The sequence below is a fragment of the Ananas comosus genome, linkage group 1 (assembly GCF_001540865.1).
Source record: "Ananas comosus cultivar F153 linkage group 1, ASM154086v1, whole genome shotgun sequence".
NCBI lineage: Eukaryota > Viridiplantae > Streptophyta > Magnoliopsida > Poales > Bromeliaceae > Ananas > Ananas comosus.
The window spans coordinates 21,584,860-21,603,242 of record NC_033621.1 but is presented as its reverse complement, the minus strand read 5'-3'; the positions used below and the strand labels follow the sequence as shown (position 1 = coordinate 21,603,242).

The 18,383-nt window shown below is 34.4% G+C and overlaps 2 protein-coding genes across 2 annotated transcripts; both read right to left on the bottom strand.

Moving 5' to 3' along the window:
• LOC109710463 (ubiquitin domain-containing protein 1-like) lies at positions 1,315-5,330 on the bottom strand. Its single transcript, XM_020233055.1, has 4 exons — positions 5,144-5,330; positions 2,269-2,433; positions 1,749-1,868; positions 1,315-1,639 (listed from the first exon to the last, which is right to left on the bottom strand). Exons 1-4 carry the CDS (start codon positions 5,175-5,177, stop codon positions 1,575-1,577), a joined length of 384 nt encoding a protein of 127 aa, XP_020088644.1. The 5' UTR covers positions 5,178-5,330; the 3' UTR covers positions 1,315-1,574.
• LOC109709675 (serine/threonine protein kinase OSK1-like) lies at positions 6,251-14,778 on the bottom strand. Its single transcript, XM_020232003.1, has 11 exons — positions 14,675-14,778; positions 13,757-13,991; positions 13,174-13,358; positions 12,395-12,577; positions 12,170-12,301; positions 11,517-11,702; positions 9,142-9,231; positions 8,982-9,065; positions 8,714-8,848; positions 7,799-8,038; positions 6,251-6,875 (listed from the first exon to the last, which is right to left on the bottom strand). The coding sequence occupies exons 2-11, from the start codon at positions 13,941-13,943 to the stop codon at positions 6,762-6,764; spliced, it is 1,536 nt and encodes a 511-aa protein (XP_020087592.1). The 5' UTR covers positions 13,944-13,991; positions 14,675-14,778; the 3' UTR covers positions 6,251-6,761.

Sequence of the window (18,383 nt, the reverse complement as noted above, 5' to 3'; positions counted from 1 at the left end):
TGTAGAGAGTAACATTAAGCAAAAGGTAAGCTTACATCTTTAATTATTTTTTAAACAAAAAATATATATTTTTTTATGTTGGAGATAATCTCATCATCATGCATATAAAACGATAAAATTTTAAAAATTATTTTTTAACTATATACAACCAAACAAATTATTTGTAGTTGCAGCCAACCACTGCTGCTGCATTTGTAATTACATCTATCCGAACGGTCCCTTAGTACTGTAGTAAGAATGTGGTATTTCAATAATTACAGCACTATCATATTTGCAGCATAAGACATACTTATAGTATCTTAAAAATTTTGAGCAAAAAATTATAGTAAATTAAAATTTAAAGATGAGAGCGTGGCCCGTCCCTCAAAAGTTCGAGCATCTAAAATGCAATTTAGGCATAAATAAAAATATGCTTTAATGTTCTAGAGTTTCTAATATTTCGACAATATCATATTTTATTTTATACTTTAATAAATGACAAATTTATCAGAAAGTAATCACTCCACTTTGATTCGGAAGATCGGTGGAATTTGTATGCTCTAGTTAGTGGATTCCAATGACAAAACCACTTAGTTTAGCCCATGATATTGCTATGTTCCTACTAATCAGAAATCGATGATGATTTGAAAACTTCACAAAACTTTTTACAATTTTACAATTTGAGATGCAAAAACATTTTAAATAGAAAATATAAAAGATTTTCAAAATGTTGCAAATTTTTAAAACAAACAGCGGTAAGAAAAATATGTATAATCTCACAGTAAACCTATATTAAGTGCATGCACCAATCAAAATCCTGTAATTCGTATTTGCTAACAAATCCATGAGCTACTTTTGGACCATCGCAGGGTATCGGAAGACGCAATTTATTTAGATGAAGCACTTCTACATGTATTATTGTGAAAAATAACTTAAATGCCGAATATAGTCATCATCATAAACTTTTAAACATACTTCTCAACTACCAATTATTAGAGAACGAAAAAAAAGTGTCGAAACAAATATTGATATATCCGAAACAAGCCCTTGCAATTTTAAGCTAAAACTAATTTTAGTCCATCAAAATACCCTCATAAATATGAATTTTTTTTTTTAAAGATTATATATTTCAGCTAAGAGATAATTTATCATATTTTATGGAAAATAAAGTTTCACTCACATATAGTATGTATATGCAGTCGTAAACGACTTATTTCATGCTCCCAAAAGAAATGGTGAACAAAATATTCATACTGACAAAAAGAGAGAGAGAGAGAGAGAGAGAGAGAGAGAGAGAGAGAGAGAGAATTGGTTTTGGGGTCAAAGACATATTCCTTTTCAAGTCCAACCAAAAGAAATTTATATTCAAACATGAGCTAGGTAAAAGAATCTCCAAATAGTTGGAATCCAAGGCTAAGAGCAATTATTGATCTTTAATCTTATAAAAACAGAAGGTTTACTATAAAATTTTCACTAGAACTTGGAGAATTTAATGCGAACCTAAATAGAGAGCAAAAAATATGTTATGAATAGCCCTTTGCATAATTTACACTAATGTCAAACTAACTATATGCTCTTACTCTCTTCATTTTCCGTCAACTGTCTCGAATTAAATTGGTTGGCTCACTCAAAACAAACTTCGGCAGTTCATACTTCGCACCTGCGATAGAGTTGTTATGGAAAAGATTTCTCGAGCTAGACCCAGACAAAAGAGGAAGAGGAATTTTTTGGAAGAAAATTGAGAAATAAAAACACAAATAAGTTCTCACCTCGTTCATCGTAACAGAGTGACATGTCAGCATTGGAAACAATAATGCCAGCACTGTCGATTATTGTTTGCGCAAAGTTTAGATCGGCCTCTGCTGCAGCTTGGAGTGCATCCCAAATCTCTGCACCAAAAGGAATTAAATCTCAGCATGTAATGGTTAAATGCATACACAAGTTTCATTTAAAATCTCAGCGAGCATGCAGTTTGATCTGAAAATGGTCATTATTTTACAATAGTTACAGGATGTCCATGAAATTTTAATCCTATATGATGCACAACAAAAACAAATAAATAAATAAATAAAAAGAACTGCAAAAAAGTATTAATCCCAATGACTTCAATATCAAGGAGCCAGTAAGAAATTAGAAAGAATGAATGTGAACAAAAGAATTAGAGGCAAGATTAGGAAGAATTAAAGTCGACAAAAGGGAGTGATATAGAGATTTATTTCAACAGTACAACATAACACAGAGTATTACGATAAAGTGACAATTCCATTCGGTTAAAAGGTAAGCAAGTACCTTTCTGGCCACCATAGAAATGAGCTGTGTCCCAGAACTCTTCGCGCATCTGTTTGAGTTGTGTCATGGTTATTGGTTGATTATGCTTCCAAGGCTTTGGCTTTTGGAGTTTCTTATTTATCCCAGCACCAAAGAAATCATGCTTGCTAGAACCAACATGTCTAACTGATAAAGAACAAGAGAGGGCCATTTAACAACAACAGTGAAAGAAATGAGATATATGCAATATAGAATATGTTAAGCAGATAGCAACAACCATTTCATCAGACATGCGTATTTTTGATTATCCGATGGTCTTGAGAAAGTGAGAAAAATAACCTATGGAGAGTAAGGCAGTCAGCTGAGAATGAGTTTGGAAAAGGAAAAGAAATCACATGAGACTTAAAGGGCACAAGGGGAACTAGTGTTTAACAAGATGAATATGGTACAGCTGATGAATGAAGTGGGTAGCTTGCTACCTTTCCCTCTCTCTCTCTCAAAAAAAAAAAAGAAAAAAGAAAAGAAGATGAATATGGTATGTAGCAAACTCCACAGGAGCTTACAAAGAAACAAAGGGAAGAAACAAATTAATATTCAATACAGAACATTATTCTTCGAGCAATGTGGTTAATTCAATACGCCATTTATTAGAGAATTGAAGCCAGAATAGTTTCAAAGCAAAAAAATGTCTACTTCCTTTTCAGAAGAGAATGATGAAAATGCCTTTATAAAGAGCAAAAAAATGGACAAGTTGGTGTAGTTTCTTCCTTCTAACCTCATTCAAAAGCACTCCGCTTAAAAAAAAAAGCCACACATACCTAATACCTAAAAAGAGAAAGCAGAAGGCCAGATGAGCTAATACTAGTAGAAACATGTAACTTGCTCTCTGACTAAGCAGTCAAGAAATGTAGAAACTTACCCTCCAATTTGAGAAAGTACTAAATAAATTAACGTAATCTTGTAGATACCATTCATGAAGAAACATAGTGTGTTTCATCAGATAAAGTTGCAATTAAGGAGCATCTATTAAGCTATTTCTTATCTGCCATACAGTAATATTTTCACAAACAACTTACCTAAAGTTGCTTTTGTTCTATTTTACCAATACGGTAGAAGGCTGGAAGACGACAATGCCCAATTTGGTCGCACATCTAGATGCAGAAAGATTCATATTTGAGGCTTTATGCAAAATCTAGATAAAATAAGCTTCCCCATATATATAGTAATTTTTCCCTTACTTTTAATTTCATTACAAGACTTGATAGCAATAACTAATAGGTTAGCAAGTTTAGGTTAAGATTTAGTTACTTTTTGGCACTATATGCCTTAAAGTAACGTTGAAAAGTAGTCGACAGAGTCTTAGTTGGTTTCTTGCTATGTATAAGTTCCATTTCATTATTCTACTTTCTTCAATCATCAAGAGCTTGCCCTTATATATGCACCTGCTCATTTGTATCCTCTCAAAGAACCTCTAAGGGTGCGTTTGGTTCGTGCTATCTTTTTAAGATTTCTAATAATCCAATAGGAATAAAAAAAATATGATGGTGTTTGACTCAACGCACTAAGTAATCTAGTTGGTAATATTAGATTTATTTGGGAATGAGATTCATCCCAAAGTACTGATATCATTTCTTTGAGAAAGGGCTTGTATCATCATATTAATGGATTTGGATAATTATAATATGTCTAATTTCTTTCTTTCTCCCCATCCACAAGCTAGTTGGTATTGTTTTCCTTTACACCCTAACCTCATATCTCTTTCTAAACTTATCTTTTTCTCTCTAAACTTTAATTCTTTTTCTCTCTCTAAACTAAGCTCTCTCCCTTTCTTTTTTCTAAAATCTCAACTCTCTCTCCCTCTAATCTCGACTCTATTTCTCTTTCTATTTCTTTAATTATGCTCTCTCTCTAATCTATTTTCTCTCTTTTTTTTTTCTAAAAAGATGTTGAAATTTTTTATAGCATTATCTAAAATTAATTAACGAAACAAATAAATTAATTATATATTTTTCATAATCTTAAAGAACATGACTAAATAATATGGCCGTGCGAACCAAATACCTGAATACCACATTCTTAGTAATAGGATGAATAGGAATAAAATTCTCGGCCATCTTTTTATTCCTAATAATCTTTTGTAGTGCGAACCAAACGCGCCCTCATCTCTATGTTTCCACAATCTCTCCGTCATCTTATTCAGAGTAATAATTGCTTCTTTCCTATATTTATATCTCTGTCCTTTAAGACCTAAAGGGCTTATAACTTGCCGGACTTAAAAGGACTTAAAGCAACCATACTTTCCAGATATGGTGGCGGAGGGAAAGTGTAGGAACCTAGGATTCCTACAAATAATTCTAGAAAAAGCAACTGTGCGCTTAGAATTACATAAAAAATCTCATTATTTGGAGACCTAATCGGCGAATTCAGTGACAAAGAAATGAATGCACGCTGCTCCTCTGTTCCTTCACTGGACATCAACACACTGATAATTAATCAAATAATAAATCGCAACTTTCAAACTTACGTAAGCGACTTTATTAATGAACATCAAAACCACGTTCGTCGACCTTCTTTCTACGTTGAAAACCAAACAATTGCTAGTAAAACACTTCACCAGCGCATACTACTGGAACCTAACATAAGTCGACAAAATCAATCGCCAATATACACCAAAATTCAAAATTCAGATCCTAGTCGCGATCAAACGACTCAAAAACAGATAATGATAATACGTAGAACAGAGATCGTAGTAGGATCGAAAACACGGTTACGATTCTAACGGCAACATCAAAGGCGAAACAAGGAGGCGATTGGAAAAGGGATCATCATCATGTGAACTAAACGTAGAAGAAGAAGAGGTAGTAGCAGTGGAGATCGATCGAAGAGAGGGGCTCACCTTCTCCTCTCGGAGCGGATCCGGAGCATCCCATGGCGCCACTCTCGCTCCACGCTTCGTCCCGATCCCGATCGAAGACGAAGGAGATCGCCGCGGCGGCGGAGTAGGAGTTCGAGGGGGGAGGAGGAGCGAAGGGGTTTTGCGGACGAGGAGGGTGCTTTCGGGGTGTTTGTTAGGTTGAAGCTCTCACACGCCTTTTGTATATACAAAATATTTATATTATATAAAATTATTATTTTATATGTTATGGATATTTATGTATATTATTATTTATATTTATTTATTTATATTATACATACACGTTTGAAAAAAATTCTAGAATGTAATGAATATATTAGTAACGTAACGTAACAAAATTAAAACAAATTTAAAAAAATATATATATTCTATTATAATTATAAAAAAATAATTTTATTATAATTTTATTTGAAAAAAAAAATGATTAACTTGATATTAATAATAATGATATGATGTGTGGTAGTATAGAATTCCTAACACGTTTGGGCTCTCGAATGATTCGCGACCGTAGTCACCGCGATCGGGGATTTCGGGGTAACCTATGGGAGTATGACACGTGTGGCGCAGGGACGGTCTTTTCCTTAGACTTGGTCTACCATGTCATCAGTAGACTCCTTGACAGGTGCTAGTTAAAAAGCAACTTACGATTGAAAAATCTTTATTTAAATTCTTTATGGGTTTCTCACTCGCTAGCAGTTTATAACCGGAAATCAAAATTCCTATTTTACTTTTTTTTTTTTTCCCTTGAATAATCTCTATCGTAATCTATTTTAACTCTCTCCATATTGATCATTATCTTTTGATTAATTTCCCATAAATAAAATAAGCACTTCTAATAATGCTCATAATCGTCGATCAAATCTAATCCCAAGCAAAAGAGTAGTAAAATTACAATTAAAAAATATCCTATTTTGTTATTCGCGAAATATCAACATTAGACATACCGTAATAAGGCAATTAAATATTTTCTATGATCCCCCCAAACAGAAAAAAATGCATCTATCTATTTGCTTTTACCCCCAACTTGAGCCAAAAACACTTTAAAATGCTCTAGTTTTGAGTTAACCGTAAGCTTACACGACCATAGCATCCTAACAGATATGCAAGCAAACAACGTGCAATTTCTTAATTACAGCATTTGCCCATCAGCGGGCACTGGCCAATGATATATGACAACTGGTAGAGAGAGAGAGAGAGAGAGTACGGAATCTCAGTAAGGAGAAGCTTCTTACAGCCATCGTAAGGTTAGTCTATGTACATTTATAAGGTTCAGCTTCATAACAAATGTTTACAATATTCTAACACACAAATAAAAAGCCCATTTGCCACCCAGGACTGAATTGAACCGGATAAAATGAGACAGCGAAAATGAGAGAGAACGAGGGATGCGCGAGTCAAAAGCGTCAAGCATCGCCGCATGTAGGGTTGGTCAGGAAGAATTATGTGAACCGACCAGATTTAATGATGCTAACTTTTGGCCACCTCGACCGCCTCTGAGTCGCTACGCGCACCCCTCAATATCGCGCTCTCGTCTTAGCTTTGTTCAATCCAACCTCGGACACCAAACGAGCCCAAAATGTAATTGTCAATCAACCAAGCATCACAAGACCCTGAGCTGAGCGAGGAAGGATGCGCACAAGTTGAGGAAGAGGAGCTGCGGCCCACTAACCTTCTGTAAGTCGAGCAGATACTTCTCTTCCTTCGTCTTGTAAAGCTGCAGCAAAGATAAGTTTATATCAGCAGGATTACCAGCCATAATGGGGAAAAATTGAAAGCAAAAAAATAAAAAAAGGGAATTTGAAGATGGTAAAAAATTGCTTCGTGTTCAAACCAGTTAATGATGTTACAATCTAATGTTAGCTAAAAATCTAGTCTCTGTAAGTTTTGACCCAGGTAAGCGTTTCATCCTAAGAGTTCCCATCATAAAAATTTAGTTCCTAACGTTCGACCCCAAGGACGAGATTGACATCTGGGTCACGTTTAGCAAATTTGTAATTAATCCTACAATTTAAGAAAATCATCTAATATAAGTGTTCTTGCAATTTCACAGTCCACATGTCACTCCATCTTGCATCCATTCAAGTTGCCTATCCAGTTTATTCTTTTTTCCCTCACTTAAAATTGAACCTGACAATAAACAAGAACATGCGATAATGGTATCGAGTTGGTATCTGAACGCAAAGTTAAGCGACTTTGGACATCGAGCTGGGAGAAATACCGAAGTGAGCCAGCAAGAAAAAGCAAAAACCAAAAAAAGAAACAGAAAAACAAAAACAGACAACAGACAACAGATAAACCCTAATAATACGAGTCTGTTCCCCAGCCAAATGAAACAAATTATAGGAAAATTCGACTTCTTTTCTGATACTACTGTATGGAAGTAAAAAAGCAAGCAAGTTATGACCCAAAGTACTCTAAAGCAGATGTTGATTTGATGGAGATACCAGGTTGCTAAAAAGATTTATAGGTTAATTTAAAAATACTAGTCTTCGAGGTTTGATCCCAATTATAATACATCCCCAAAGTTTTACTTTAACAATGCCTCTGAATTTTGTCCCTGTAACAACTGAGTCCTTCTATCTATTGCCTGAAAAGAAAAACAGCCAAAAACAATCAAGAGAAGTTAGAAAAAAACACCTGAATTTCAAATTTGACTGCATTAGATAAATTGCCATCGACATCATCGTCAGCTTCCACAATGGTCAATTCCTTGCCAAAGCTATGGTTGGCATGAAGCATACTTTCGGAATGGCCTTGAGGAAAGCGGGGTGACCATCTGCATTTCATGTTGTAGTGCCCAATCTTTTTCCAGCAAACATTAATTTCTTGTAGTGCTTTAAGGACTTCCGTCATTATTTCTCGTGGATGAGCTCGCGACTGAAAAATTAATGAAGCAATATAACTAACTAGCAAGGATTTTAAAACAAAAAATAAGATGAAGAGCAACTTAAACGTAGGGGCTTTAACAAATACATACATGTACCTCTGTAAAATCTTAATTTTCATATATACCCATAGAAAGTGCATTTCTTACAAGGAATGCCCTCGTAAAATGTTAGAGAGTCAGAGTTTCATGGAGAGAAGTTGGTTCCCATTGAATATAAATATTAAAAACACCATTCCTTGAGAGCTTAAGCTTTTGGAGAAAAAGATTCTTTAACATAATTTAACATAATATCAGAGCATGAAGCCCGGAGTTCGAGTCTCGCCGGCTCCTAGCGCTATTTAATTTCCTCCTATTTAATTAAGTCCATGTCTTGAGCCTATCAAAAAGTCTTGAGCTCGGACATGAGGGGAAGTGTTGAATATAAAGAATAAAAACACCATTCTCTAGGAGCCAAAGCTTTTGAGAAAAACAATTGTTTAATATAATTTAACAGTTCCATATTAGAGAAAGCTATTTCATAAATAGACTGGTTATATTACAATGTTATCTGTGTACGAATGTAAATTTTTAGGATTTATAGATATATTCACATTATCACATATATGTATAACCAGATAATTTCATAAGGTTCTATATATGTAAAAATCTTCCAAGAATGGAATGACCTGGAGTCCAAGAACCCATTTTCTTTCTGCAGGAAAATGTGACCTCAATGCAATTCCCTGAGGATCCATATATCCTGGTAGACGGTGTGCGGAAGTTGGTGTATCGTACGAAGTCATGTGAGGGAATCCAGTATCCTAGAAAAAACAAAGCCATTTAAACATTCGTATATCACATTCAGATGGCTTTGAGCATAAATTTAACATATTTGGCTAGTTTTGAAACTCAGATAAACAGCAACTAACTAGAATAAACATATGTAAAACCCACCGTAGCTTCTTGGTACTCAGCACCGAGATAGCCACTAGCAGCACGAAACCTATTGTCCAAAAGTAAGAAATATGTAACGGTAGCCTGCCCAAGTTTTTCAATGCAATTAGTTATAGTTCCAGCAAGAAACAAATTAATTAATTGTGTCCGATACAAATACCTCATTTTGCATTCTGTTTTGGATAGATTCAATCACTAGGTTCTTGGCAAAACCCATTTTAATTACTTCCTGAAGTGTATCTTCATCGATCTACAATATAAGTAGAACACCAAAAACATAAGACCCACTTCACAAAATCAACAATTAGGTATAAGGAAAAAAAGATACTACTAAGATCATCCATCTGGAAAAGAACACGGAGCGATTAAATGGTTATATTCAAGGAAAAAAAAATGACATGATCTGTGAAATTACGAAAACAATATTTTGGGTAGGTGTACAAGTCTTACAAACCACGAAGAAAACTCAAGAGTGTGAAGTGAGAGTGCATGTTGTTTACAAAAATATAGCACGATGATTTATGAGAAAATGGTTCATGGTAATCCATGATCATCAAATAGTTATTGGATGCCTTGCTCCATTGGTATTGAAAAGAAAAACAGTAACAATCAACTACTCTAGGAGTTGCAGATCACTTTTGGATATGTCAAGTGGAGAGCACAGAGAGATATAATAGGACATATATATATATATATATATATATATATATATATAGAGAGAGAGAGAGAGAGAGAGGAGCTAGAATACTATCGATAGCAAACGGGCTCCGTTGCCACCCATTTGTTTTCGATGATGGAGCCTCCAAATCGACGATCGGCACCGTTGAACATGATCTATACCACTTGAAATATTTAGAAATCAAATTTCATACATTTTCGATATTGTTCTCTTATCCATCAAGTGGACACAAAAATGAACGGCTGAAAATGAATATTCTTTAAAAAATGATAATAGGAGTCTTGTAATCAAGATCAAGAGTATAGATCTTGTTTTAAATAGTTTAAAGAATTTTCTAACAAAAATTCAATTGATTTGGATATCTTTACGCCGTTAAACAAGAAAACGCCTCATATCGACCATTAAAATTACAAATTTTGAAACCCTTTGATCATTAGGCAAATGATGTCGAAAAGATTTGAAATTTGATTTCTAAACACTTCAAGTGGTATAGATCAAGTTCAACGGTGCCGATCGTCGATTTGGAGGCTCCATCATCGAAAACAAATGGGTGGCAACGGAGCCTGTTTGCTACTGATAGTATTCCAGCTCAACTCTCTCTCTCTCTCTCTCTATATATATATATAGAGTACGTCTCCTATGCTTTTGAAAGTACAGAAGCCTCCGTGCTTATAAGTTGTTTTCGATAATAGGACATCCGATTTGACGACCGACTCCATTGGGCATAATCTACGCTATTGGAACTATCTAGAAACCAAATTTCCTAATTTTTCAACATTATTTACCACGTGATCAAAAGTTCTCAAAAATAACTATTTTAATGATCGATGTGGTACGTTTTTAAGTTCAACGGTGTAAAACAATCCAAATTACATGAAACTTTAATAGAAAATTCTACTTAACATCAATAACAAGTTCAATACTTCTAATTTAATATTTGAGTCTTTTATCACTTTTTTTTTATGAGATTTTTATTTTCAGCCGTTTATTTTTAAGCTACTTGTTCACTAAGCAAATAAAGTAAAAAAATTATGAAATTTGGTTTCTAGATACTTCCAATAGCGTAGATCATGTCTAACGAAACCGATCGCCGAATAAGATATCCCATCATCAAAAACAACTTACAAGCATGGAGGCCTTCGTACTTTCGAAAGCATAGGAGCCTCTCTCTCTCTCTCTCTCTCCCTCTCTCTCTATATATATATATATATATTCTTTCAATGATATACAAAATATCAAGTTGCAGAATGCAGATCACATTCTAATGAGTAAATAGGGTGGAGAGGAGAGGCAAAAAAGAAGAAATTGGTCTAGATGAATAAAACAAATCCATGATGAATCTAGAAATATATCTAAAAGTAGTTATACACACAACGTTATTCAACGTGAAACAACTACTATTACACCACTATGATAGCATGACATATGAAATAGAAGTTCAGGGATCCATCCGAAATTGATAAAATGTACAGAGGATAATTAGACAAACAGAAGTACAGACCAGAACATCTGTAGGTGCATATATTAGTAAAATCCTATATAGGACTTCTGCTAAGTACTGAATCCTTCAACCAAAGTGAGGAGAAAAGCAATGAGTGGCAATGATGCTTACACAAGCCAAAAAACAACAGTTGAAATCAATATCACATAATTAGTTTTCTATGCATTTGTTTATTTCCAGGGCATTCAACCGATACTATGATTAACAAATTTTGCAAAACCCATATTCTTTCTCAAACAGAGGATCTTCTCTTCACAAAATTAACTGTCCATAAAACAGGATGAACTAGACTCCTATAACAGGATGAACTAGACATCCTACACCGAGGAAGTTACTAAAAACAGAAGCAATGTACCTTTTTAGCTTGTTGTGTTGTATCAGGCGGAGGCACGGCCAAGTAATGAGGAAGTCGAGCTTGGAACCACTGATGTTCGCGGATTTCACGAATTGTCATTCGCTTCATGGGGTCAACAACTAGCATTCTAGGTATTAAGTTCCTCGCTGAAGATGACAAATGGCTAGGAAGAGTATATATACCACCCTAAAAGCGATTTAACAAAGAAAACAGATCACAATTCATGACAAGTTTCAATGGACACAGGTAAAGCAATATATACAACTTGAGGGTAAAATGTATCGATACTTTATATTCTATCTCAATAATGAGACAGGCCCTGAACTTCTCATCTAAATACTTTAAGTCCCTGAATTTTCTCATGTATTACAATTCCATCCTTCGCTGCTGAAAAATAAAAAATAAAAACACTTAACAACACAAATTTTTCTATAAAATGACCTTTTTAACTAAATTTAAGTACGATGAAAAAAGCGATTATACAATGCATGGGGTAAAATGGACATTTACAGTGATTTTTTTTTTAATGAAGAAGGTCAGAGACTAGAGTGATTGAGTGAAAAGTTCAGGGAAAAAGTCGCAATATCAGTAGAGTCAGAGATTTTTGTACATTTTACCCTATGTCAAAAGACACTCTTTAGAAACTTTCTTGCCTTAATTTTTTTAAACAGGTTGGGGATGTTCTCATCATCAAACGGAAGAGTACCACAAAGAAGAGCATAAAGGATCACACCACAGCTCCAGACATCAACCTCTGGACCAGCATATAATTTACCAGAAATTACCTATACCAATGGAAAATGGAAAAAGGAATACTTATTCTTTAATACACCATATAATTGAAGATGGCATTTCCCATGATGATGTTATATGCATACCTCAGGAGCAGCATAGTTTGGGCTCCCACAACTAGTCTTCAGAAAATGGCCATCACGCAGTACATTACTCAAGCCAAAATCTGCAATTTTAACATTAGATTTTGAATCCAATAGTAAGTTCTCTGGCTTTAGATCACGGTGAGCGACCATGTTTCTGTGGCAGTACTCAACACCAGATATGATCTGTTTCAAAGCAAAAGCGTAGTGATAATAAAAGCAATGAGAACATATAAGTAATCCTATATTTCAAATTTCTTAGATTACATGAGTGATATTCTTTCTATTTGCCAATATATGACAGGGAATCCGAAATTCCAGGGTAAAAGCAAAATTGTGTGGACATGCAAGAGGTGGTGATTGGAGATAGGCCCCTGAACTTCTCTTTGCAGTTAGGAACTCATTTATAAGGAGCGGGTGACCTCTACAACAGAAAATTCTCAAACCAAATACTATGTTGGTTATGAGATTCAGATGAAAAAAAGAAAAGAGCGAACGAAGCAACCTAAATTTTAAGAGGTGCCTGAACAATTAGAATTTTCGTTACTTAGCACATTTTTCAAGACAAGAACCCTTACATTGTTAAATCTATACCAACTAACAAACAATTTAGAGAATATCTGTCTCTCCTCTTACCAGTAAATAAACTAAAGTAGATCGTTCAGAAGCAGGAAATGTATAATACTACAAATTAAAGGCAATCACTGGAGGGGGAAAAAAAAAGCTCGAAAGTGCAGAAAACTTAGCGGCAGAAGAGATGAAAAATGAAGCAACAAATTTACCTGCTGAAAGAAACGACGAGCCTCATCCTCTTGTAGCCTCCCTTTCTCCACAATGTAATCAAACAGCTCACCGGACTTAACGTACTCCATGACAACGTAGATGTCTGTTTGTGTCTCTATGACCTCATAAAGGCGTATAATATGGGGGTGCATGAATAATCTCAATATCTTGATCTCTCTCTTCACTGCAATAGGACAATTTCAGAAAGATTACATTCTACATGTCAATCATCAGAGTACCATGCAACCAGATAAGCACAATGTCATTATCACATGTCAATATTAAAATTAAAATAAATAATGCCTGAATAAATTAAACAATAAATAATGATTGAAGTTATTGTTTAATACAGACCATCATAGTTGAAATTAAGGAGTAATCTAAAGTTTGGTCTCGATTCAGAGGCAATTTGGTCTCTCTTTGATAATTAAGAGATATTCTAGTGTTTGACTATATGGGTGACTAAACCATAAAAGTTAACAAAGTGCTACGCTAACAAAAGAGTAGTACTTAAATATAACTACATAAATAAGAATAAAGTCCAAACTAAAACACAGATTTGAAGAAATGAGTAGAAATTACCTTTCTCCTCCATTTCCATGCTTTTTATTTTCCGGCGGTTGAGGATCTTGACAGCAACCTTGTGGCCCGTCAATATATGCTCAGCAATTTTCACTTTTCCAAATGAGCCAATGCCCAATGTTTTCCCAATCTTGTAATTTCGTAACAGCACTTCAGTACCCCCACCTCCTTTGCCAGATCCCTCCATTTTTCACTCTAGCATATACGGTATGTGGCAATTTAGACACAGCTCCACCTAAATTGCAATCCATGTTATGTGGTGAGATCATGAAAGAATTAAGTCAAAGCTCATTTTATTGGCATCATGACACCATTTCCAATTATACATAATTCTACAACAGAGACATAGAATCTATGATATTCGACTTATTTTCCATATCACTAATTAGAGATTATACAACATTTTAGGAATATCTGCCAACAACATCCTTAGAAAATATCTGATCACTATTAGTAGCCTCTTCAAAACCTAATTCTCCTACAAAACTAAATAGCACAAACAATATAAACATATCATGTCGATTCGGTTAACTCAATTTTCATGAATACCAAGACAAAAGCCAACAAAGAAATTGGAGAATAGTCACTAGTAGTAATAAGACCACTTTCCAGCATACGTAAGTTGAATTCTCAGATAGAAAGAAACTATCTACGGATGAATCAAAAGAAGAAATGTACCAATCCACTTATCGTAATCCCCGTACATAAACTAAACATACGTAGACCCATAGAGAGAGAGATTACGGCATCTCAAGAACACAGAGAAAAGGGACCTCAACGAGAGGGTTCGTGGTGGATCTTAAGCATCCGGAGTATTGAGTTAGGGTTAGGGTTTGGGGGGCGTCGCCGGCTTAGGGTTAGGTTTCCGGCGACGCCGATCCGAGGGAGGATGAAGAAGAGGGTGGCGGGAATCCTCACCTGAGCTCCGGCGAGCGGCGGAGTACGGCGGTGGAGGAGGCGCGAGAGAGAGAGAGAAATGGAGGAAGAGGAGGAAGGAGAGAGAGAGAGGCGAAGCGGGTGCTGATATCGAGGCCAATTGGTGGAGTTCGTGAGCAAACCCTTCCCTAGATCTGGTTCACCACGTAGCTCGTAAACCGGGCAAATCATTCACCGTTCAATACCTTACCTTCTGGAAAGCAGCGCCGTCTCGACTCTCGAGTCGCTGTCCAGTGATGACATGGTGAACACGGTGCAGGGAACAAATTCTACGCCGACGCCGGGAAAGAACCGTGGGTACGGCCACGCGGGCCCCACGTACGGGAGATCGCGATTTACGGCACGCGCCCCCCGCGCCTTCGGCCAATGGGAGGTCGACGCGTGGCTCTCGTAGGTCACATGGCGCAGTCGTGTAACTGACGCGCGGGACCCATGTGCGGTAACGTGTCGACCTTCGCTACCGTCGATTTCTGGTGCATCAGACGATATCGTGGGCGCTCGAGCAAGCCCACTGCGAACCGTCCGATGCACCACGGAAATCACGTAGCCCATGTACTCCCCGTGCAAAGTTTATGAGGATCAGCCTCAAAACAAACTTGTTTGGGGCAGCGCCCCAGTCAGCGCAAATTTTCATTAGTTTTATTTTTTTACATTTTTTACAATTAGGTTCGTCCTTCTGGTTTTTAAAATAATATGATTATTGACAAATTTATTTAAGGTAAACTAAATAATAAAAAGATTAATTACATACAACGCTCCGTAAACATATCGAATAACAAATATTTTCTATAAAGTTCAACTTTTCATATTTATTTCTATAAAAGTTCTAATATTTTTAAATATATCCTTACTATTAGAATCCGTTAGAAATATATAGTTAATAAAAGATAAATTATTTAACTTGAACGAGGTAAATTAATTTTTTTACTCTTTTATATTATTTGTGATGATAAAAAGAAAGAAATGACTGTTGGAGATTTTTGATAGGACATTTTTATATAATTTTAACCGTTGGAGCTTTTTGAGGAACGTATTTGTGATGGTAAAAATATCATTTCACTTATCTTCAAAAATAAAAAATGCTCTAATGATAATAAAATAATGGGACAAATATAAAAATCACTTGATTTTTATAGAGATAAATATGAAAAATTAAATTTTATAGAAATATATTTCATATTCGAAATGTTTACAAGCTGTATAAAATTAGTCCATAATAAAAATTCTTCATTCCCTCCGCAAAATGCCATATCATCTGCTGACAATGTGAGTATAAAAAAGGTGGTTTTTTATGTAGCAATGGCATTATATTTTATTATTATGTTTTAATCCAATCATTTTTTCTGAGAAAAAAGTATAATAATATTTTTTTTTAAAAAATTATAATAGGATAGATGAATCCAAGAACAAATTTAATTGATGAGAGATATAGATGATGTAGGTGCACTGTCACATTTTAGACATTTTTACGCATAGATGATGAGTCTTTTTTTATTTTGAATAATATTTAAAATATCCTTCAAAATTTTAAAAATAATTTATTTAATTCTGGAAGTGGAAACTATCTTTTTATGGAATCTAAATATTTTTTCAAATGTTCAATTTTTCTCTAGAATTAACTCATGAGATTTTGTTTTAGAAGGTTAAATATGTTTGGAAATGATATCTAATATGTTCTCCAAAATATTAAAAATATCTTATTTATTTTTGGAGGATCAAAATACTCTTATTAATTGTAAAAAATTTTCTCGACTATCTTTATTTTTCTACAATTTAGATTTTAGAAGGATGTTTGGTAATTTCATAATAAAGTTAAAAATTTAGAATAGTAATATAGGATAAATAAGAAAAAGTTTCAAATATTTTTACAAGGGTACAGGGTTAATGGAGAGGGTAAAATGAACAAATTGTCCATACTTTCTACAAGAAAAAATAAGTTTTTAATATATTTATGTCATTTAAAAAAAAATGATATAAATTATAGAAAATGAACGGAATAGTGATGAAATACTGACGGAGGGGGATTAAGGGCATGTTTGTTTTGATGAAAGTAGGGTGGGAGTGGAGAGGAGGGTTTTCACCATAAACGATCATTTTTGTTGTTTAGTTCACCGTAAAAAAAATTACTATCAAAACTAGAGTTAACCTGAAACGGCGTAATTGACTTCGGCCATGCGTCGAAGTCAATTACAATAAAGAGAGGTGAAGAAAAAATAATAAAATAATATACTAGGTAAAGATAGTTGTATATAAATATATTCAAGTATTTAATTATGCTAGTAATTATTATTTTATTCAGTTTGCATATTAAAATATGATAAAAGTTGTTTAGTTAAGTTTTAATATTTTTTTTATTTAGTTTGTACAATTAAAATATAATAAAAATTAATTAATTAAGTATTTATATTTTTTTACTTTATAATTTTATTATTATATTACTATAATTTATTTATAAAAAATAATATAATTATTTTAAATTCAATTTTAATTATATAAAAATATAATTATATTATTTTTATTTATTAAATTATTTATTATTTATATATAAATTATAATTTTAATTCTGTTGTGCCAATAAGGTCCGGACACACTGTACCCGGTACACCACAACGGTTTTATTTAAAGATAATAATTTTGCTGTGCACCGAGAGTATCAGAAAAGATTTTAAACAAATTACCACGCAAATTAAGGAAGTTATAGTAACCGTAGGCAGTTTCATGTGGTTTCTAATCGGCTGAAAGTGACCCGAGAAAACAGGAGGAGTGGTCGATCATGGATAAGGGGATAACTGATCAATAGGGGTAATCTATAAATAGGTTAATAATGCCCTGAAAATAGGTCTTTTTTTCCGAGAATAGAAGATCACACTTTTTTTTTTGCAATTTTTCGCATTTTCTAGGAGCACTCTACTTATAATCCTCTATTTTTTCCGCATTTAATACTGTTTTTCTAGGAGTAGTTTCCTAATTAGAGCAACCGAGTCTGTATGCTATCAGGCACACTCAACTTGGCACATCCAACATTTGTACTGTTCTAGCAAGTTACATTCAATATATAAAAAATCATTCGGCTCTTTAGGCCGAACAACTGGTGTGCATTTCTTTCATTCGGCTCCTCCGCCGGCTCGAGTCAGTGATCAGTCCGTACATTCGGCTCGTTTCAGCTGAACCGATTACATAATAGAGTTTTTCGAACTTGGCTGATCTGATCCCTCATCAGCCGAATCGCTTGATCCAGTCGAAGGGCGCAAACTTCTAGGATCACCAATTGTAGCCGTTCTGCATCCTGATGCGCTTTCCGAGGTAGACCTTTAACCAGGTCAAGGGCTAGGAAATTCGGCTCACAAATTCATACATTTTCTACTAAATAAACAGAAGTAATAAAACTTTACTTTTGTAACTACGAAACAAACAACAAAAAGAAAATAACTTTTACTGAACTCCGCTTCAATCTAAAATTTATTTCAATTCAAAGTTCAATTTCAATGAAACAAACATGCCTAAATGCAATAACTTAAAATAAAAAAACCATATTTAAAATGGAACTTTATGTAATATAGCTTTTTTTTTTTTTTTTTTTTTTTTTTTTTAATCGACACTACCGACTCTCAGAAAACGAAGAACAAGGCGCCACATTTGCTTTCTCTTATCCTCTCTCTCTCTCTCTCTCTCTCTCTCTCTTGAAAGGTAA

Excerpts from the sequence above, each read along its gene's own strand:
- LOC109710463 (XM_020233055.1), bottom strand. The coding sequence starts at position 5,177 with ATGGGATGCTCCGGATCCGCTCCGAGAGGAGAAG. Across the intron at positions 2,434-5,143 it reads ATCCGCTCCGAGAGGAGAAG|TTAGACATGTTGGTTCTAGC; the intron begins GTGAGCCCCTCT and ends GTTCTTTATCAG. Across the intron at positions 1,640-1,748 it reads ACTCTGTTACGATGAACGAG|GTGCGAAGTATGAACTGCCG; the intron begins GTGAGAACTTAT and ends ACTCTATCGCAG.
- LOC109709675 (XM_020232003.1), bottom strand. The coding sequence starts at position 13,943 with ATGGAGGGATCTGGCAAAGGAGGTGGGGGTACTGAAGTGCTGTTACGA. Across the intron at positions 11,703-12,169 it reads ACCTGTTTAAAAAAATTAAG|GGTGGTATATATACTCTTCC; the intron begins GCAAGAAAGTTT and ends AATCGCTTTTAG. Across the intron at positions 9,232-11,516 it reads CAACACAACAAGCTAAAAAG|ATCGATGAAGATACACTTCA; the intron begins GTACATTGCTTC and ends CTTATATTGTAG.